The sequence below is a fragment of the Argopecten irradians genome, chromosome 2 (genome assembly GCF_041381155.1).
Source record: "Argopecten irradians isolate NY chromosome 2, Ai_NY, whole genome shotgun sequence".
Taxonomy (NCBI): domain Eukaryota; kingdom Metazoa; phylum Mollusca; class Bivalvia; order Pectinida; family Pectinidae; genus Argopecten; species Argopecten irradians.
In genome coordinates, this window is record NC_091135.1 from 31,382,909 (window position 1) to 31,406,113 (window position 23,205).

General features: G+C 34.0%; 3 protein-coding genes and 1 long non-coding RNA gene across 4 annotated transcripts in view; 2 read left to right on the top strand and 2 right to left on the bottom strand.

Annotated features, from left to right (window-relative positions):
* The window catches only part of LOC138315134 (ataxin-1-like), an 80,898-nt gene extending 77,997 nt beyond the window's left edge, over positions 1-2,901 (bottom strand). Inside the window, exons 1-2 of the mRNA XM_069255917.1 lie at positions 2,858-2,901; positions 256-338 (exon numbers count right to left, since the gene is read on the bottom strand). Of these exons, the coding sequence (XP_069112018.1) occupies positions 256-265 (10 nt within the window). The 5' untranslated portion in view covers positions 266-338; positions 2,858-2,901. The remainder of the gene's footprint in view (positions 1-255; positions 339-2,857) is intronic.
* An 83-nt stretch (positions 2,902-2,984) lies between these two features.
* On the top strand, positions 2,985-11,445 carry LOC138315137 (translocon-associated protein subunit alpha-like). The gene is made up of 8 exons (XM_069255920.1): positions 2,985-3,175; positions 5,573-5,803; positions 6,775-6,902; positions 7,295-7,426; positions 7,900-7,979; positions 8,247-8,325; positions 9,711-9,807; positions 10,165-11,445. Exons 1-8 carry the CDS (start codon positions 3,100-3,102, stop codon positions 10,242-10,244), a joined length of 903 nt encoding a protein of 300 aa, XP_069112021.1. The 5' UTR covers positions 2,985-3,099; the 3' UTR covers positions 10,245-11,445.
* A 1,796-nt stretch (positions 11,446-13,241) lies between these two features.
* LOC138315138 (uncharacterized) lies at positions 13,242-15,617 on the top strand. The gene is made up of 2 exons (XR_011207464.1): positions 13,242-15,506; positions 15,556-15,617. It is a non-coding gene; the product is annotated as an uncharacterized lncRNA (long non-coding RNA).
* On the bottom strand, positions 13,720-22,234 carry LOC138315136 (zinc finger TRAF-type-containing protein 1-B-like). Its single transcript, XM_069255919.1, has 4 exons — positions 21,968-22,234; positions 20,489-20,727; positions 18,775-18,986; positions 13,720-17,932 (listed from the first exon to the last, which is right to left on the bottom strand). Exons 1-4 carry the CDS (start codon positions 22,169-22,171, stop codon positions 17,538-17,540), a joined length of 1,050 nt encoding a protein of 349 aa, XP_069112020.1. The 5' UTR covers positions 22,172-22,234; the 3' UTR covers positions 13,720-17,537.
* Between the last annotated feature and the right edge of the window lie 971 nt (positions 22,235-23,205).

The following is a 23,205-nucleotide window of genomic DNA, read 5'->3' on the forward strand; positions in this document are numbered from 1 at the left end:
ACAACTCTTAGATTAGTTCACACTTTTTTGAAAACTATTCATGATAATGACCTAAAAACTCAAGTTTTAAGAAATGTGCAATTAAGGTGTACAGACTACAGAAGAGATCCACATTTCATACACTTAGTTAAAATAGACTTGTGAACTGAAATATAAAAATTCAAAATGTCAATATTTCAATTCACATTAAATGTCAATATTTCAATTCATATATAAAAACACTAAAAGTTTAAATAAAAACATCTAACAACTTACTGATTTCCATAACTGCATACAGTCTGTGTCAAATTCAGCTTAGGTGGACAGTCCTTGACAGAAACGAAGATGCCACATCACTGCTGTAAGTAAGGAAAATACTGTATTAGGTTGTTTGTTTGATTAAAGATGCTCCACCGCTGACAAGTGGTATTTTTTCACTATTAAAAACAGGAGCAGACGATTTAGTATTTTTCTTCAGTTACAAAAGTTACTTACTTGAGACCATTTCCACCATTGAAAAGTTTGAGCTTCTAATTTTACTTCACGTCAAAATTATAAAAAATAATTAATTGCATCCCGAAAAAATTCCGTGCCACTATATCCTATATGGAATGAAGTACTGATTGCGCATGCACCAAAGACGAAGTAAATTATTTTATATCATTTTTTGTGTTAATTATATATATATATATATATATACACACGATTAAACACCAATTATTGTTCAAATGATGAATATCATTTATGCTCTGTCGGCGGTGGAGCATCTTTAATTAACGTCCTATTAACAGCAATGGTCATGTAAGGACGGCCTCCCATGTATGCGAAGGAAAGTACTTTACTTTGATTGCCAGAGAAGGTGAGAATCAAATTCCAGTTGTTCTCTAATGGCCCTTCTAGCTCACAGCTTACTGACAAGTGGTTTAATCTGTTTGATATCCAACACTAACCAAATGATTGATATATACTTCAGTGCCTAAAAATATTACAGATATAAAATTACATCTTTTATTTTTATACTAATAACATTGTTATTTTTACAAATTTCAAAAATATGTTTTTAAAGGATCCTCATAAGCCATGGCAGTTGCATTTTGAATTTGGCAAGAAAATTGACAACATGTTTCCAGACAAGAAACCCCAGTTAGACTTTATAATTAATTACCAATTTGAATTGTGGTGTTATAGTTTTGTACATAAACTACATTTTTGTATATGGACTACATTTCTCAACAAATTTCCTAAGACCTAGATAATAAATCACTTATTGATAAAATCCATTCTACAGCACCAAACAAGAGGTAAAGAGGATTCGAGGTGAAAATTAAGTTTTAGATTGGTGGATATCAATGGCTATAAAGTTTTGATGATACATTGATATGGGCATTTCAGCAGCATAGTTCAATAGCTGCTCTTGAATACAATGTAACTGACCCCTAAAGTGAATGCCAGACATATTGTTTCTATAGCAGGGATTGTACAAAGTATGTGTTTTATGTGATTATATATTGTGTCATGATCCAGTGTTAGCTATTTATCACAGTCTATAAAAGTTGTAGTTTCTGCTCCTGCTTAGCACTTAGCATTGAGGGAGTGGGGCGACTGGTTTGCTAATTGTCAGTATAATGTGATAGGGTGGGGTGTCTTGGCAGCATGCTTCAGTGATATAGCATTATAAAAACTTAAAGGCAACAGTTCCACTATACAAGGAAACACTATAAAAAGGTCAAGATTTCCACTATACAAGACAAGAGTACACAACACGAATATACCGCAGTCTCCCAAAATACACACCATGCACTACATACAAGCAACACACTGCGTACATGGAAGGCCATCCTATTAATTGACCCTGGCAATCAATAGGACATCAATTCAAACAAACAAACAAACAAACAAAGTGTTAGTTGTATAAGTGTATCATATTATATCATTGTATCAAACGCCTGTGCTTTGGATTGTTTTTTTACATGTCAATCGTGCATGTATTGTTACTGTCATGTATATAGTTCTGTAGATTTATGTGTGGTGTTCTGAAAGATTAGAATTGCACCAGATAGGAATATAGAGCTGTGTAGTATTAGGGAGGATGGGGGAATGTTTGTTGATAGTATGATATGGGTCTATGTAGAGTAAAATGGGGTTGGCAGGGAATATTTTGAAAATGTATATGTTTTAGTATTGTTATTGTTGGGTCCAGTATGTATTGTCTGGTAAACCTTCCAATGTGTTCCTGTATATAAATATTGTCACATGTTGCAAGTTTCTGTCTAAAGTTTTCTTTCACCGAAAAATCCATCGAACCCGTGATGACAGTACACACACATGTAGAGGGCTGCATGTTAATTATTTGTCGTTATACAAACAATTAAAATAACTTAAATGGGTGCATACAATAATGCATTAAGAGTTGGAAAATGTGTGCTCAAATCCCAATGTGCATTATGAAAGTTACTATAAAATAGGTTTAAATCATGAAGTTTTGGTCACTTGGGTTTTTGTCAGATTCGCAGATATCTGTTTTACTTGTCAGTTCTTTTTAACTGGGAAATACAAAACTAGATGGTTAGATTGTAGAAAATAGAACAAGAAAGCCACAATGGAACTAACAAAATGTTATTGTGATAATCAGACATGGCATTGTTTATCCCTTACAGTGCAGTACTGTACTATACAGGTTTCTTAAAAAATCGTCTGCTAAACTTCGTCGAGACAAAATGTCCATTGAATTTTACATTATTTAAGCCTACTGCAAGATACCAATCAACAAATCCAATAACACTTCTTTTGCCTCAAAAACGTTGATCTTGTTGTCATTATATAATGTTAAAAAAATACATCATAAATAGATAATATCATCACTTTTCCCTTAAAATACCTTCGTTTTCCCTCTCCGAGTACCGGCTTTGTTCCGGTTCTACAGGGCGATCTAATACGCTGTTTGATTGGTCGATTTTTATTTACCGTGGGAAAATTGTCCAATCAGATACGCCCTTGCCTGTTCCTTGAGAAACCGGCTGAACGATCTACTTCCGGAACTTCATCAAGACTGTTTACGCTACTAACATTTGGAATCCTCTGACATCTGTACAAAATAAGAACATATCGAAGTTACTGAAGATGAAATCGTTTCTAGGGAACTTTTTCTTATTCTTATTACTCGTATTACCATCAACTTTGCTGCTATGTGGAAATGGTAAGTGTTTGATGATGGTTGACACTAGCCGGCTGATTAAATTTTACCTACGTGGCACCTGTTGATGTTACGATTCTGGATGATTTTACATTTATTGGTCCGTTTTCATCTTGATGCGAACTTAAATAAGCAAATCATTATCACTTGTTGGCCCAAATATCATAAAATTATTGTGATTGAATCCCTTAGATATATGTAATCCGTTGCAAACATTATATTCTAAGGAAGTTGACAAGTCAAGCTGATAGGGGAAAGTAGTCAAATTTCGGACACCTTAATTGTAAAACCTTTGTATGCTTGAAACCTATCCACATACCCCCATAACTGAGGTATGAGCAGAAAGAGAATTTTCTTTTCTTGCATTTATCACTTGAAACTCGACACAGATACTAAATTTGTGTTATATCAGGCCAAAGTAATCAGCAATGTATAACTGTTCGAATTTCAGACAGGGGTGTTCATAATTCGGACATAGGGTGTTCAAATTTCGGACAGCAATTAAAAACCAATTAAAATAAGTATGATTTTCATATAAAACATGTATATTGTTACATAATCATGAATTTCATGTGAGCAAATGTATATGCATTGAAATAAAAAGTTTGTTGAGTTTGTTTAGTTAATATAATATATATCTTTTGTAACTTTCATCATATATACCCAGATTTTGGGCTCAATGTGTAAGTACCCTTAAAGGCTTTAGCTGATAAACATGTTCCCTTGTCTACTTGCACTTTTATTTCTAGGATATAACTGGTTACCCTAGTTACTACTTTTACATTTTTATTGATTTTATGACTAAGGAAAGCTCTGAATTACTAAAATCCATTCAGAACTTTACAAATGTTATGAAAATCGAACAATATTTAAGTATTTATTGATTATTTGGACTGTTCCAAATAAGGAAATTTTCATATTAGTAATGGGTGTTCAAATTTCGGACACCAAACTTTATATAGGTATAGTGATGGTTAATTCCCACTGTATTGTTTATTTTTTACTCAAAATACAAAAAAAAGGATATGTTTAACAAAAAAAAAAAATAAAAAGTTTAATGAACACACTGAATAAGACATGTTTGACATGGAGTTCAATATTGCGTCATTTGACAAGTTCATTTTTGTATATTAAATCGCAGAAAAGGTCGCAGTCACATATTCACATTCAAACTTACCATACAAAATATAATGCTCACATATCTGTTCTTCAATCTTGTTAATTTCCAATTTGAAAGTAAAGCATAGGTCAGTTACAATGACTTTTTATTAAATATCTGGACTATTTTATGAGTTTTTAAGTATTTTTTAATTACTGTCCGAAATTTGAATCCGTCCGAAATTTGACTACTTTCCCCTAGTGATAATCCATATTGTTGGAGAAGGCGTTCCGATCAAAATACGTTTTGACATCTTCCATATGTTTTTAGTGCTCCTGTTTCCTTTGCTGCAGCTCTTGTTAAAATATGCATTTCATGTTCATAAAATCTGAGATATTTTTATCCTTATTGTACTCATATATTGTACTTGTAGAAAGAATGTTGATCAGCATTACTAATTTACTGCTAATAAAATTCTCATATCTCCACGACTTGTAAAAGCAACTCCTTAAAATTATTTAATTACACAATTGTCACTGCACAAACATATACAATGTGCATCAAAATCATAGCAAAAATACAGTTGGAACATAGATTTGATTGATAATATCTCATTAATTTGATGCTTTGATTTGAATTACTTTACTAGTCTCCTTTAATGTGGATTTGGATTCATGCAGCATAATTTGCTATTAGACAAAGCTTTCACCATGGCTGTGTATAATAAAGAACATGCCGTTTTAAACATTGCCAATCTAACTGCAGTGGTCATACCTTTCAATTCATTGATTTGATTCTGTTATCATTTCCTACAGACATGTTGAGGAAAACCATTAAGTTGTGTATCATATGCAAACTGGAGTATTGTACCCCAATTGAAGTATAGATTTGTTACTGAAATAGATAAAAATGCTTTAGAATGAACTTTTTCCATATATTTTCACAAATCACATTTATTTTACTATGAAACTATACACAAATGCAAAAATTAGATTCCTTTGCATGTCAGAAAGTATTGAAAAAAGATGCAATACTTTGAGAAAAGTTGCATCAAGATCCAAATTAACAAATGCTACTACTGCACAAAAATAAGTAAATTGCACCTTATCTTGGCATACATTAATGCGATTTTTTTTTAAAGTTTAGCAAAAGTTGAGATTTCAGTGATTTAGGCTATTTTTAGTAACAAATCCATGCTCCAATTTGGGAATAATACTCAAAATAGTTTTAGTGGTTTTCCTCGACCTGGTATAAAGAAACCTACATTTCAATACTCTTTACGCAATTGTCACTGTTTTCAGGTAATACAGGCAGTTTAGTTGCCTATGCTGAAGAAGACCAAGGAGATGCCATGGAAGGGGAAGAAGATGATGATGCTAATGTAGAAACTGAGGATGCTGGAGAAGATGATGGGGCAGCAGTAACAGAGACAGAAAAGACTGATGAAGAAGAGGAAGAGGAAGCAGAACAACTAAAACCATCTGAAGATGCTGATGCTGTTATTTTGTTCACAAAACCAGTTGATTCTACAGGTAATTTAACTGGCCTTTCTGAAAATGTAGAACATAAATCTTAATTGAAGACATATCTTGTGCATGTTATTTCAATACACACAGTTCTTCTTAGGGCTTAGATGTTTTGAAACAAGATTTTTTCCTACAATACTGCCTGATTTATAACTAGATTAGCTTTGTTAAGATTTTTTTCTAGGTAAAAAAGTACCATCACATGCAAATAAAGGTCTTCAGGAGGAATGTGTTGAAACTATTGAAATAAGTAGGCTGACATATTATGACCTTACCAATAGGTACCATGCCTGGTAGGGCTGGGTATAGAAAGAGCTAAAATGATATGACACACTATATGACAATACACTGAAACTATACACAATATGTATGGGAGGTACAGTTGGGCACTTTTTCAAAATTCAATTTACCATTATTATTTTTTTAATGTTGTGTCAGTTGGTGACAGTTAGACATTTTTGATGAAAATCCTGAAACTGGTAAAAATATAACCAAACCTTTGATCTGGTTTTTCCCATTTACGTTATCATTTGAGTTAAGCTGTCAATATTATTCTGGTGCAATTAGCGGACACAGATTCTTCCTTTTTTTTACAATTGCTCTTACCTGATGTGCATTTAGAATTGAAATCTGATTTGTACTAGTATATCAATTCATTGATCCAGTCCTTAATGCCAGGACAGCCTGACAGATATTTACTGAACACATGGCACTGAAAAGTTTTACAATTGGTAGCCTCAGAAAATGTGAGACACATGGATAATACAGACATTGTTGACTATGAAATGAACAAAAGATAGTCCTACTGTATATTATTTGAAAATTATAAACCTGTCAGATTGTATTGAAATTTTCTTAATTTATGCCCGTTTCTAAATATCCATCATTTATCTGGTGTAAGTACATTCCACATTTCCAAGATATTCAGAAGTTCATTTGTTAATATAGATTAATTTTTTTATTTATTTTTTTTTAAGATCTTCCTGCTGGTCAGTTAGTGAGATTCCTGGTCGGATTTACCAATAACGGAGAAAAGACATTCACAGTAGAAACCCTGGAAGCATCCTTCCGTTACCCACAAGATTACAGCTTCTATATCCAAAATGTAAGTAATGACTGCGATTCGTTGAACTGCCGGTATAATTCTAGGGATTTGTGTGAGCTTTGTTAGGAGCTATGATGGTTTCCAAGAGGTAAACATATTGTATTATGTAATGGTAAATTCTATATTGTTATTGGTTTAACATTACAAGAGAATTAATTTGATATTTGCTGTTTAAACTATAACCACTCACTAAAGCTATTTCCTCTGCTGAAAGGTTATTTGTTCCAAAGCTGAAACCCTGTCATGCAGATCTGCTTTCTTAACTGATAGTGTATTCTATTGGGGTGATTCATGATATGAACTTGTAACCATATCTTTCCTTTGATTAGGAAACATGTACTGAACAGCTAGTCTCAACATGCTAATAAAACTGTGCTTTTGTTTGACCTTAGTTTACCACTGCTACCTACAATGCCGAGGTGGAAGGGAGCAAACAAGCCACATTTGAATATGGATTCACACCAAGTGACACATTCGCATCTCGACCTTTTGGACTGACTATTCTTTTGAACTACAAAGACGAAGTAAGTTTGTTATAGAATCAGAGAATACTTGATATGCAAATTCCAGCAAGCAGAAGTTCATTATAACTTTTAGCTTTCCTTGATATTTGCTATATTAATTTGAAAGAAAAGTTTGAACTTTGTTTTCAATTTGTGAAATTGAAGTTTAGGATCTTTCAAACATTACTAAGTATTTTTTATCCAATTTTATATGTACCTGGTATGTAAAATGTGCCATATTTTATTAACTGAAATGTACTATCAATATCACAATGTATTATTTTTGGAAAAGTATTACTAGTAAATTTATTATGGTTGAATTTCATTACTTTGTATCTGTTTTTGACTAAAAACATCACTGTATAATGTGTATTACCAAAACTTTAGTTATCTTTCAAATAAATATAAAGATTCATGTAATATTGACAAATAAATATTAAGGATTCATGTAATATGATATATATATATATTCCCCATTGTTTCTTGCTCAACAGGCCGGAACCCAATTCCAACATGCTGTATACAACGACACAGTAAACATTATAGAACCTGATGAGGGTCTTGACGGAGAAACGTAAGCAATTAATCTAGTCCTATGATTCAATTTTAGAATCTAGAATTTTGATGGTTCATCCTTTCATCATTTACCCAATAGTCATGGTTAAAAGTAATTTCAAGTATTGATCATTTTCACTGCTCTTATATTGGATGTAGATTTGTTGTCATGGTCTTAAAATTTCTCTTGTGGAAATTTGTAAAATTGTCATTGTTGCTATTATAGAAGTGTTATAAGTAATGACATCCCAATTGCCTGTCTGATTGTTTTGTTTTCTTTGAGCAGATTCTTCATGTACCTGTTCCTTGTGGCTATAGCTATCCTCCTCATCGTTGTAGCCCAGCAGGTTTTAGGGTCTGTCACAGTAAGTTCTACAATCATCATCTTTTTTGGAATAAATCCTAATAATTTTAAAGGTGTTACAAATTTTTCATATATTATTTCCCTGCCAGTCTGAACATTTGTGAACCTTGAGTAATAAGTCAATACAATTACACATACAGTCAAACCTCGATGTTTCAAACTCACATGAATCAAATTTCTTGCTGTATCAAACTGTTTGCTCACTTACCAATTTCTTCACTATATAACATTACTTACAAACCCATGTATGAATCGAAAATTATAAATCAAAGTTCTTGATGTATCAAACTGTTTTTCATGGGCCATTCAGGGCAAGAAACTTATTTTGAAAACCACTTGCCCGAATTTAAGATTTCGGTCAAAGTCTACCCAAAATAGGGTAATTAACATTAAAACCAGGTAAGTTTACACCAATTTTCACTTGCCCGGAAGCATATTTTACTGGTCTCAGCCAATCAGCCCTGGGATATTTTCCTACCCTGCCATTTGTAATAGAATCATAGGTAATTGACACTCAATGATTTGAATAAACCTGTACAAATCAGGTGTTTGTCGATGCTCGGCAGTATGCTGTCACACCAATCTCGTGAAGGCCCTTCGCCGGACAATAGGGATTATGACAGCTTGCTCGATATCATCAGGATAATTGATATTACTGATTAGGCCAACACCCAGCATTTTGTTTTTTACAAGATACTTTATTAAATCATTAGTATAGTAAATATACTGTTCATCATTTTTGAAGTTTGCCGCTGCCATTGTTAGCAGTTTGCAGAAATTACAGAATGGTAAAATAGCAAGCCACATAATTAGAGATGTCTTTACTCATTCTCACAGTGTTACATACCAAACTTCGGCATAAATAGTGGAGCAAATTGATCATTCTAAATCTAAGCTTTTTCGAAGTTTTTCTGTTGGTCCCTTGAACTTTGATACATCGAGGTTTGACTGTATTATCTTTTTATAAAAAAAAAGTTTCAAGGAAATTGATTTTTTTCTGCCGTTGGGAAAACCTTTGGATGTTCCTACTTAGTGTCATAATACAGTGTATAACAAATTTATAGTGTCATAATACAGTGTATAACAAATTTATAGTGTCATAATACAGTGTATAACAAATTTATAGTGTCATAATACAGTGTATAACAAATTTATAGTGTCATAATACAGTGTATAACAAATTTATAGTGTCATAATACAGTGTATAACAAATTTATAGTGTCATAATACAGTGTATAACAAATTTATAGTGTCATAACACAGTGTATAACAAATTTATGTTACAAGAATGAGGAATGAGTAAAAGTCTTCTTCACTATTGTCTACCAACAACTATTTGTATTTACAGTTAATGATTTATAGTAATAATTTCGTTTTGATTTGCAGAAAAAGCGCCTTATCAAGCCTCGGCAACCAGTAGAGATGGGTACACAGAACTCCGATATCGACTTCGACTGGATCCCAAAGGAAGCACTTCAAATGAGTAAGTTCCAGTAATCAATTCCAAAGCTATTTTATGGTGTATTTATCAAGAGTATAAACTGTCCTTTCTGTACAGATACTTTTATACCGAGATCAAATTATATAGTCAATTGTACCAAGTGGAGTCAATGAGTCTGTCCTTTATAGACAAGTGTTCCTTATAGCAGATTTATCTACTTGTAAAAAATTAACCAACAAATTATTTTGATTTTCGAATTTAAAGTAGTTGATACTAATATAATAGTGCTCAAAATAAGGGATGCTATGATATAATGTGGATTTCTTAGTACAATTATCTAACAAATAAATCCCTTTTGTGATTTCATTGATGAAAATATCCCTTTGTGATGTATTTCAGACACCTCCCCAAAGCGATCCCCAAAGCAATCGCCGAGACAGAGGAGGAGCAAGAGGACCGCCGGGTCAGGCGAAGAGTAATGATAGAACTCCTCTGTCTCATGGAAGTCGCTCTCCAGTTGAGATCACTCCTACCTGTACAGCGAGAATACAACAGCTTCATCGATTGTAAAGCAGTTATAAAATTATTCACAAGAAACCATGTCTACCTTTAATTTGCTGCTAAGCTCTAGATCTCTTATAAGCATTTTCTTCAGGTGATGTAAGGGTGTGAGGAAGTAAGGTGATGATATAATAACTTGTATTTTGAAATGGATGAAGTGGTTTGGAGTTTGTGTAATGATATTGATATTAATAGTATTGTGATGAAAAATTCCAAGTCCTCATTCCAGAATGCTTTTACTTTTTGTTTTTGCTCAATCCATTGTGATGCTTTAAATTCAAAACCATTGGTCCTCACTTTTCTACTTCTGTATGTTCTATCTTAACTAGTTAAAAGTGCTATCATTTTTTCTCACCTTCATAATTTAAAAGTGTGTGCCATTTTAAAATACAATAGAATGAAAACCTGCACAGCTACAAAGCAAATTAATGTACAAAAGTAAATAAGACAATTTCATCACCAAGATGACACAAACTATGCAATGTAGCATTTCAACAGTGTCTAACAAGTGAAATAGAACATTTGTGTTTTATAAGTATTCTGTGACATTCTTTATGATGTGGGATCAGTGGTGTCTGAATCATTTGAGTGAGAGATTGTACAGTGAGTCCGTGGTTATGGGAACATGCATGTGTAAAATAGCTGTGAAAAATGGTAACAGGGATAACTTGTGTTTTGTAATTTAATCTTAACTTGTGATATATTTAACTTTATGACAGTTGTTATGTTTAGTACAGGTTTATAAAAGGAATATCCATACAAAACTGCAATATTTACTGTCTACATTGATTTGACCATCTTTTCCGATATGATGAACTACCATTTTATGAGCACTAATTTGTTTAAATTCAAATGTTGGTAGTTTGAATCCATCAGATGAAAAGATGATGAGTTTTGTATCATTTAAAGGTACATTTCATGTTTAGAAATTGCAAATGCTGGAGTTGGTTTCTTTGATGATTTTGATAACTTCTAGTCTAAAGCTGTTTATGTTGGTAAAGGAGTGACGAGAAAAAGATGCCAAGATTAAGACTTATAAAACCTAAAGCTGTAAGTCTTATAAAGTATTTTGTATTATTCCATATTTCTGGAAATAAAACATTTTTTCATAAAAAAAAACCCATTTGTTTTAATGATTAGTGAGAAATTCTTTAATTGCAAAGGGCTTCCACAAGGGCTATTTCATCACAATATAATTCCCAGTACTAAATGTCTCCTATATCGATTAAGTACCAAGGGGTAGAAATAGTACTAAATTTTGACTAACATTTCCCAAATGTATTGGACAGAGTAATCCATTAAACAATTTGCTAAAGGAAGTCAAATGGAGAAATCTTCATGGATTTCATAGTTTGTATTTAATTCAATGTAAATGAAGTTGAGGCCTCAAAAATGAAGAGGAGTGCACGTCGGTTCGAATACGGTAACTAATACAACGTACATTTCATGAAGGAGTATGTACTAGTAAGAATGACCCAAAATGTTGCCTATACAAGTTCTGGACAAAGGATTACATGTAAAGGCCATTCAAAGTTAGTATGATCATGGAGTGAGAATATCATTGCCCTTGTACCATACATGATCGGGACAATAGATCATAGGTTCTTTGAAGTCTGTGTGAACTAGGAGTGTTTGAGATAACAAGAAGTGCTTTTCAACGCTCTATGAATGAATAAAGTTGTAATGAGAGCTACATGTATCAACTTAACTGATGGTAGTGGTAATCAGTATCCTTCTACAGGCTATCTCGAGTATTTCAGGTATTATTATACCTGGCTTTCATTTAGAATGTTCTAATTGGATTAAACTTGATCACATGACATTGAATAAGTTTGATATCTCCCCAGAATTGGGAGGCAAGGGAAATAACCCCTGGGAAGCTCTGTGCACGACCGTAAGTGGACGTCGTCTTCAATGTCAACCAACAAAGACAATGCTGTTGCTTATTTTTCGCAGTTCAATGAATTTAGCAACGTTGTTGGTAAAACTTTTTTTTCGAGTTCTTTAACAGACAAATAACAAATTTATGAATTATTTTGAATTTTGTTCAGTATAAAATAAGCCCTCGAGAAAATAACTCTTTCCAGGGAGACAATTCTAGAGTATCCCTCCACAGAGAGCCATAATTGTATATTGTATACCAATATTCCATGTTGTGTATTGGGATATCAAAGGCTACTGACCGACCTTTTCAAGTTTTCAAACTAGAGTTGCTTCCCATTGTATACTGGATTTTTTGAGACCGTACATGTTCAAGCTCATTTTAATTTACGAGTTTGTGTTCTTTTCATCATCAAGTTACCCATGTTATAGCTATCAAGTCACCACTTGTCAAATTGTCCAGCTATCAAGTCACCACCAATCCAGTTGTCCAGCTATCAAGTCACCACCAATCTAGTTGTCCAGCTATCGAGTCACTACCAATCAAGTTGTCCAACTATCAAGTCACCACCAATCAAGCTGTCCAGCTAACGAGTCGGTACCAATCAAGTTGTCCAGCTATCAAGTCACCACCAATCAAGTTGTCCAGCTATCGAGTCACCACCAATGCAGTTGTCCAGCTATCTAGTCATCACCAATCCAGCTGTCCAGCTATCAAGTCACCACCAATCAAGTTGTCCAGCTATCTAGTCATCACCAGTCAAGTTGTCCGGCTATATAGTCACCACCAATCCAGTTGTCCAGCTATCAAGTCACCACCAATCAAGTTGTCCAGCTATCAAGTCACCACTAATCCATTTGTCCAGCTATCTAGTCATCACCAATCCAGTTGTCCAGCTATCAAGTCACCACTAATCCATTTGTCCAGCTATCTAGTCATCACCAATCCAGTTGTCCAGCTATCAAGTCACCACTAATCCATTTGTCCAACTATCAAGTCACCACCAATCCAGTTGTCCAGCTATCAAGTCACCACTAATCCATTTGTCCAGCTATCTAGTCATCACCAATCAAGTTGTCCGGCTATATAGTCACCACCAATCAAGTTGTCCAGCTATCAAGTCACCACCAATCAAGTTGTTCAGCTATCAAGTCACCACCAATCAAGTTGTCCAGCTATCAAGTCACCACCAATCAAGTTGTTCAGCTATCAATATTCACTTATCTAGTTGTACAGCTAACCAGTTGACCTCAAGTCAAGTAAGTTAGTCTATTTTTGGTATTTACTAGTTGAATGAAATCAAAATCTTAATTATGTTGTGGGGGCATATAGTGTTGAATACCCCACAAGATCCTCAGATGGATGTTGATAACCAAATTTAATGATTATGAATTTCAACCAATATCCTGTCACTTTGTGAGTCATGTTTTATCCTGTTACCCCTTGTTCTGTGCCATTCTGTTCTGATTCCATATGAGCGAGGCTTAGAAAATACAACAGACAAGTCAATATCTAGCCGAATATGTTTTATTTTATACTACAACTGTCAGGTCTTATACAATATGTCAAGTTCCATTTCTCATCATTAGCATCAATTTCTGGTAATTGTTTGGAAATCGAGAATCTTTGTTACATAAGTAAAGTAAGATTTTTTTTTCAAATTGAATTTCAAAAACATGGGCAATTTTTTTTTTAAATGTTTGAAGTTCATGTAATTTATATTCATAAGTAAATTGCAATTTTTAGCAGTTATCCTAAAACCACAAAAGACATCCAATTCTATTGCACATTCATAGAAATTTCTTATTTTAATCCCTTGCTCTGCATAATACAATAGTACAACTATGAATACCTGAAGTATTCTACCTACAAATATGTCATATCTGTTATTGTCTTGAATGTTAAACAACACAAATACAGCTTGTAGGATTGGAAAACTGTAAAACAAAGTTACTATACCATTGGACGCTTCAAATATATTGGAGTATTGAGAGAAACTTGTAACAATCTGACAACCAACAGAGGTATTTTAACAATACAAACTACAATCAATGGTAAATGCTACATATGTACAATACATGTATATATCTAGTTTTTGCGTCCCCTTTCAGAAATTTGTTGGACCAGCTTTGTAAAGAACCTTCCTAAACTTTTTTTCAATTGATGTAAAAACTTTGATTCCCATTTTAGATCAGAGGTGCTCAGCATGCTTAGAATCAAAGACATCAGTATATGTTTTGTATTTTGCATGTGATTAGAGTTGTCTGTTCTTGAGGTAGGGTAACTTTATGTCTGTGAGCAAAAATATTGTTTTCTCACAAGGATTCACCTACCCACAAGAGCAGATAACTTATGTACAAATACTGAACAAGTTACCACTATCCTAAATGATCCTTGACTTAAAGCATGCTAAGCACCTTGAAAATGATTAACTAGGTATATTGGTAAGTCATGTCACCACACACTTATTGTACTGGGAATTCACTACCACCACAAAAATCTGGGGTCTATAATACAAGCATAGGGTTGGAAAGTGGAATCTAATGTCAAGTATTTCACACTAATACAAGCACAATTTTAATAACTACTTGAATAAGTTTTATTATTTACAATATAGAATCTCAAACAGGAATCTGATGCCAATTTCCAACCAATGATCTATATAAATATACTGATAATACTACCCCGGTTATATATATATATATGTCAACCATAAGTGGGAAATTGTGTCAAACCCCTGTGGTTAAAAATTCATAACATGTTGTATTAATTATAGAATAGAGTTGGCAGTTGTGTCCACACTTGTACAGAAATAGGCAGGTGGATCAGGCAGATTCAAGATCATAGAAAAAGAAACATAAATGAATTAAATGCTACACTATAATGTAAAATGACAAATATGGAGGGTAAGGTAACGTGTACAAAACAAACCCGTTCTTTATCAACATAGAAAGACATACAGTACTGTTGTGTGATAAAAATAAAAATAATCCCACCACAATCCTTTTTTTTCACATTTAACTTTATAGAATATAAATATTTGCATATAGAGTAAAACACACTTATAACAAACCTCTAGAGACCAATACAAACCTCAGAGACCAACAATATCACTTTGTTATAAGCATAGTTTGTTAAACACATTACATATATCTTATATGAATTAAATTTTAGGGGAATAAAAATTACTACATTATAACCACGACTTTGTTGTAGGTGTGTACTTTAAATTACTACATTATAACCCCCACTTTGTTGTGTGTTCTTTAAATTACTACATTATAACCCCCACTTTGTTGTAAGTGTGTTCTTTAAATTACTACATTATAACCCCCACTTTGTTGTAGGTGTGTACTTTAAATTACTACATTATAACCACGACTTTGTTGTAAGTGTGTTCTTTAAATTACTACATTATAACCACGACTTTGTTGTAAGTGTGTTCTTTAAATTACTACATTATAACCACGACTTTGTTGTAAGTGTGTTCTTTAAATTACTACATTATAACCACGACTTTGTTGTAAGTGTGTTCTTTAAATTACTACATTATAACCCCCACTTTGTTGTAAGTGTGTTCTTTAAATTACTACATTATAACCCCCACTTTGTTGTAAGTGTGTTCTTTAAATTACTACATTATAACCCCCACTTTGATGTAAGTGTGTTCTTTAAATTACTTGGGGCCGCGGTGGCCGAGTGGTTAAGATGTCTCGACATATTACCACAAGCCCTCCACCTCTGGGATGCGGGTTCGAATCCCATGTGGGGCAGTTGCCAGGTACTGACCGCTGGTCGGTGGTTTTTCTCCGGGTACTCCGGCTTTCCTCCACCAACAAACCTGGCACGTCCTTACATGACCCTGGCTGTTAATAGGACGTAAAAATAAACAAACCAAACAAACCAAACTTTAAATTACTACATTATAACCACGACTTTGTTGTGTGTTCTTTATAAATGTGCTTTACTGTATATAGCTAATATACCAAGATTCTGTTTTAAATAAAAGTTAAATCCACAAAGTTTATGGTAAACATAATTCTTAAATTACAATTTGTATCAATATGTTACCAACATCTGATGAAACTCTGAATATTTTAGCTGAACTATTAAATCAACAAAACATAAACACACACTATGTTCCACAACACATTAAGATGAACTAGTTACACACTATGACTATGAAAGACGTTAACGTGGCAATATCTCTGGTAAAACAATAATACACTTATTTGCAAAACAATATTTTCATTAATCAAAAGTGTCCTCCAACAAAACATTTATGTAAATGAAACCTTGTTAATCAAGAAATTGTTTCAGGAAATCTTGTTTTCAAGCCCCAAGACCATAAAACAGCCTTGCCCAAAGTCTGAAAGACGTGATAAAAAGTTACATCATTTTTGATTGGCAATACAATAACTATTAGTTACAGATTGTTTCATGGTCCTTGAGCCTTCCTTTCAAAATGAGAAACTGCCTTTATGAGGACAACAGATAAAACTATCTTCAGATTTTGTTAACGCTAGTTAAGCTGGATAAACATAGTATCATTATATTTAACGCTAGGTAAGGTGGATAAACATTGTATTATTATATTTAACGCTAGTTAAGCTGGATAAACAAGGTATCATTTTTATAAATGGAAGGGAAAGTAAATTAAAACACATCTCATTGTGTCTATACATCATCTCAATCACTCCCAAAATACCACCAGGTACTGCTAACAAGCTGCTGAACAGACAAAATACTAATGCCACTTTTGTTTTGAAAGTTTCTACACAAGTTATATTTGGATAAAGTGTATAATGCATACCTGTAAAACCAAATCTGGCCCCAGAAAAGAACTAAAGGTTGCTTCAATGAACTCTAATGCGAAACATTTAAAATTGTTAAAAACAAATGTATATTGTTCAGTGACCAACCAAAAAACCTATAAAACTCATTTTGTTGACTTCCTTCAAAACTTTAAAATTACTTCCCCAAGCTCCTGGAAAAATAACTTATTCATATCAATAGTAAATTTTAAAACATTTAAAACTTTTTTATGTAATATATCAAAATCCTTAAAAATAACATATAAAAATCTCGTTCTCCTAAAATCCTAACTAAAACTCTTTCCTATCCATATACCCTTTTACATGTAAAACTGCTCCATTGATTTTAATCATTAAAAATTTTCTCTTAATATTTTTTTTCTCAGTAATTAATTCTTTTTTTTTTTTTCAAGGTAACGGTTCACTGGGGGCAGATATGGACTTACTGTACATAAGTGAAAATAAGAGGAATACAATGGAAGCAACATAATGAAGACAAAATGTGTGAGCAGATATTATGAGGAGCTAATTAGCACCATGATGAGTCTCATGTTAATGGTTTTAGACGCCAGCAGTTTATTACACTCCATAGAGTTGTGTATTGGCAAATTGTTATACTCTGTTTCTGGGTTTTCATTGGAAAACTCTTGACTATAAACCACTGGGTTCATCAACATCTCCCCATATGGTCCCTTGAGAGCGATGAAACTGACGTTGATCGGCTGGCTGGCCTTGCCCTTGAGGACCAGCTGATATGACATGCTACGATCTGTTGTCAGTGCGGGGTTCTTCTGGTCATTATTGATGCGTGCTTTGATCACCCACTGGTGATTAAAAGCAGAGAAGCGACTGGTCTCGTAGAATAACTTTGTGATAAAGTCATCAGTTCTATACGGCTTCAGTTGTAGATCTAAAACATAAAATTGGTAATTTTAAACAAATTTCTTAATTCAGGTAAAAACTTTGCCTTTACCAATAATTATATTCTTCTTTCTTCTTATGAGTTATCCATGCTATCAATAACGACCATTATGTTGTAATAACTTAATAAATTTCAGACCTCACTATGGAGTTATAATTCAATGAGGGGGTTCTTCACACAAGAGGAGAAACATGTTCCCACATGGGTTTGTAACATTCACACAAGAGGAGAGACATGTTCCCATATGGGCTTGTAAAATTCACACAAGAGGAAAGACATGTTCCCACATGGGCTTGTAACATTCACACAAGTGGAGAGACATGTACTCTTAGGGGCTTATAACATTCACAAAAGAGGAAAGACATGTGTCAACAGGGGCTTGTAATATTCACAAAAGAGGAAAGACATGGGCTTTTAATATTCACACCAGAGGAAAGACATGTACCCACAGGGGCTTGTAATATTCACACAACTGGAAAGACGTACCCACAGGGGCTTATAACATGAGTTTCTGGAGATGGGGATGCTATATGTATACTACATACAGGACTTGTTGAATGAAATGGTTGTCGGTGCATGTATTATAAAAGCACCCTGATCTCACAAAACCCATGTTATTCTGTATTTGCATATTTACAGATTTATCTGCTCATGAGGGTAGGTATTGATTGTGATGTCATGTGTTTGCGAGCGTAATGTCATGCTTTTCAGATGAAATGATGTACATTTTGCCCACAAAATAATGACATCACAATTGATATCTATCAACAGGGGAGGTAACTCGGTAATATGCAAAGAGAGAATATACCTTGTTTATGCTTATTACATACCATTAAAGGTGATTTTTTCACAAGACAGGAGAGAGAAGATTCTGCTATAGAGCCGGGTCTCGTCCTTGACCTGTTGATCAAGGCAGGCCACAGCCTCCATGATATCATCTCCCGACTTGTGGGGGTGGTGACAGCCCTTCTCATGCTCCTTCAACTCATGGTAGGGGCCCTTCCAGGGACAACCGATGCGTGAGTATTTACATGTTGACAGCCTAGAAAATATGCAAATGGAAAATGTACCATCTTGTTACGATTGTGGTAACAGCTGGACCTGCAAGAAAATGGTTTGTTTGGATTAGTGTACTTACCTTTATTTAATCGATGAAGCTAAAAAAATGAATACAGAATGATAAAATCCAAACGGCTGCATGACCCTGGCACGTTGTCACACACAGGTTTGGGTTAATAATCCTCTTCTTGGAGCATGTTTAGTTTTAAAACAGTTATTCTCAAGTGGTGTTATTTCACCATATAATTCCCAGTATATCCTGTTCAGAGGAGCCACAATGTATGATATACTGGCACTAGTCACCAGTACTCCAGTAGGTGGTGCCTGTTGCACCACTGATTATCACTAAATATATCCAGATTATATAGCACCACATGTGGTGCCAGGATCAGATCCCCACTAGGACACACCAACACAAAGTTATCTCCACTAGTAGGGGGTACCACATCTGGGTCAGTAACACAACCTATAGATGATGTATATACCACAACTCCGGTTCCTAAGTCTTGTAGCCACACATCATCAATTATAGGTAACAAGTTAGTGCAATAGGTTTCACATTGTTTTAATGTATCCATTTGTTCATTTTCTTAATTTAAAGGGCACACCACTATAATCTTATCATTGTATTAATCCACTTAACTTTGACTGAAAACCTTTAAAAGTCAACAATGGAAAAAACACAACAACACACACAATGCAATATATCTTTATTTTTTTTCTTTGTAAATCTCCAAATTCATGAAACTTGTAGAACAAACATATGAATTAAAACACCTGGACCAGTAGAGTTAATCTCCAAATTATACCAAAGGATGCTGTGCAGTCAAAATGTCAATATTTGATAAGGCCAAAAATTTTGACTGGTCTGAATCAACATGTACAATATTCAACATTTTGTTTTGTGAGCTTAAACTCACCATTTTATATATCAATATGCAATTTTATACAAATATCAGAATTTCCAGTCCTTTTTTAGCTTTAAACACAAATGGCCAAACCAAATGGTTGAATTTGATAATCATCCATGAACCCTGTTATTAACTGAACTTGTCTATAAAGGAATTTAAGGAGGATCGAACATGATCGGAACAGAAAACTGACACAAAAATATTGCATGCTAACTTTTACTGCACCTTGAAAGATATGAACATACTTGCCGCCTTCTGACTCAAGTCACTGTGGTCAACTTCTGAAAAAGGCACTGACCCGCTGGTACCAAAAGTGACCGTGAGGACACAACTCCATCCGTCCTGATCAGGAACAAAAGACAAAAGTGTGTTTCTAATTATTAAACATGTTAATCAACAACAAAGAAGAAAGCAGCTGGACAGTGGGGCTGCCCCATCCCCTCCATACAGATGCTTTCTCCTTTGTGTCGGTCAATAGGTGAGTTAGAGAATAACGGTGTGTGTGGGTGTGTGCGGTAGAGATCTAACTAAGCCTTAATTACGGAGGGCTTACCCGAGACCACTCGAGACCTACCTCTCCTGACACAGCTCCCTCTCGTGGTGGTGGAGTTGATTACGGGGGAGTAGACAGGAACAGAACTGGCAGGTGCTAGGAAGCTCCGAAACAGCTTTCTCCACAGCCAGGTTCCTGGTGCATGACGACTTGCTGATCTCACAACGACAGTTTGGGCAGGTGGAGGTCTCATCCTTCAGACGTCCGTCGGCAAGAAGATGGTTAAAACAACCAGCACACATCAGGTGACCATTGGTACACTACAACATATGAGTAATGAAATGAGGTTATCATATTGTGGAACAAGAGACACAATAGGCCTATATCTAAGCTGATTATGTTGTAACAGGCATTTATTATAAGGATACCTTATGGACTCATGTTAAATTACTGACATGCACTTGATTCCACTAAATTTGTAACCAGACACGTCTATTCAAAAAAATTAAGTTAAATTATTTTTCTGTGCTTGATACAAATATGAACTTTGTCAAAATTTATCTTGATACAAAAATGAACTTTGTCAAAATGTATCTAACCCTAACCCATCTGGATCTAGGATGCATTCTCTTGATGCCAAATGCAAAGTCTGATGGTTAATTAAGACCAACCTTACTATATATATATGGTATAGATTTATATAGGACATCAGTAAATCAAAAACACACTACTGCATAGACTATATAAATAACATAGTACAAACACCATACAATATGTGCTAAATTCCTCAAGTCATATTTTGAATTACATTTTTTTTATTTACACTTGATTTTGTATTTATCAATTTATTTGTTTTGTTTTGACAAGGTTAATATTACCAGCAATATACCACATTTATAAACATACATGTATTACTGTAATTTTAGAAGCTGATATCATGATTCCGAAAATAGCTCGGATGCAATTACATAGTCTATTCAACATACCAGGGACCACACATCTGTCGACTATAGTCATGTGATACGTTAATAACTAGTTGTGTATCATGTTAGCCTGCAACACTCTGGCAAACTGCCAAGTATGTTAACGGCTCTGTGACCAGTTTGTTATTGAATAAGGTCAGCTGATCGTGTTCACGTGACGCAGACATACGGATCTGTCAGCATATGTTATGATCTGTCAGTTTATGTAGGTCATGAATGCAAACCAAAGGTCACCCAATACATTGTTGTATAATAACCCTACCAGTACTGAACTGCAAAATTATCTGTAATTAAATGTTAAGATTACGATTTATGGTCGATTGAAAAAGTCACATAAATTATAATTATCTACACCTATATTTTATGATGAAATCACCAAATACGGCAGGAGATGCTCTCCCAGTTTCTGCACAAATGCAATCAGAATAATCAGTTGAAAGTCTAATGCATGAATAAATTTAGTTTTACAAATTAAAGATGCAAACGATAGTTCATATCTCGTTTAACTTTTGATTTGCGGGGAAAGTAATCAAGAAAAAAAGTTTGAAGTGACAGATTGCTGTCGGAAGAGTTCTACCTGGAAACATATTCGTGGCAGGTCCAGACAAACTGCGCAGCACAGAATTCCGCTCAGCCGATCTTCTAATCTTTGATCTTTTTCTGTCGATGGAATATCTAATTTTACTTTCTTTTTCTCTGGCTCGAATTCTATGTCCATATTTTCCTTATTTTCAACATTTTCTTGCAGGACAAGGGTCGATGGGCCAGGAATGTCAGCCATCTCGTTTGTTTACGTTCTGCATTTGTTGACGTTTTCGGGCTAACTCGACTTTGCCTTGACGTCACGGTCATCCAATCAGAATACAGCTACTATAAATAACTAACCAATCCTTATCCTTGTGCGAAGACTCGTGTAAAGGGAAGTAACTATGCACAGAGATACGACGACACGCCCACACTTGTATCAATATAAAGACCAATGTTCAGTCGAAATGGTGTCATTCAAATTGCATTATGTAATTATCTTAATAAACAGATATTGAACATTTTCCTAGATATTAAAGCATAATTTAAACAAAGAAATAGAAAACTGAGACATGTCTTGGCCCTATTTCTCATTATCTAGGAAGTCTGGTTAACTTGTAGTATATTATTTTTATGCCTAATTGCTAACCATGAACTTCAAAGATATTGCCAGAAATTATGATATTGGTACTGGATCGACATTCATACTGAAAGTCACTTGCATACAATTCGTATTATATGCAATATATCAAAAATAGTTTTAACTTATGGGCCGTGTTTTTTCAGGTGCAATAAACCAAAATTAAAATAAGACATATATTTACACATCCTCGATACTCCAGCTAGGGTTTTACTTTACTTGTAACTAATCTCATAGTAAAACTGAGAAAAAACTGATCCAATCACAGGCCTTCAAAGATTTTCTTTGAAGACTAAAGAGAGGGTGAGGTCCAACGTCAAAGCCTCATGCTCTTTTAATGAACACCAAAGGACTAGATTACATGTTCTGTTACTGATTTACTTAATAGTTTTAAAAATACATGAGAATAAATGTCATATGTTACAAAAATTCAGAAATTTTCAGAAGGTTTGAGTACAAGTTTGGAAAGAAGAAGAAAATCTTTTAGCTTTTATAAAATAAAATAGATTTCCGGTTTTGAACACAGGGACAATCCTTGTAGTTTTGAATGTCTGAGTTTCGAAAAACCAGGTAAAATTGGTAATTTTCAAGCTTTCAAAAATCATATTAAATCATATCAATCGGGACAATTAGTCAATTCAAAACATAGT

Coding starts and splice junctions, on each gene's coding strand:
- LOC138315137 (XM_069255920.1), top strand. CDS start 3,100: ATGAAATCGTTTCTAGGGAACTTTTTCTTATTCTTATTACTCGTATTA. Junction 5,804..6,774: donor AAAACCAGTTGATTCTACAG/GTAATTTAACTG, acceptor TTTTTTTTTAAG/ATCTTCCTGCTGGTCAGTTA. Junction 9,808..10,164: donor AAAGGAAGCACTTCAAATGA/GTAAGTTCCAGT, acceptor GATGTATTTCAG/ACACCTCCCCAAAGCGATCC.
- LOC138315136 (XM_069255919.1), bottom strand. CDS start 22,171: ATGGCTGACATTCCTGGCCCATCGACCCTTGTCCTGCAAGAAAATGTT. Junction 18,987..20,488: donor AGGGAGCTGTGTCAGGAGAG/GTAGGTCTCGAG, acceptor CATATTTTCTAG/GCTGTCAACATGTAAATACT. Junction 17,933..18,774: donor TGAAAAAATCACCTTTAATG/GTATGTAATAAG, acceptor TTTATGTTTTAG/ATCTACAACTGAAGCCGTAT.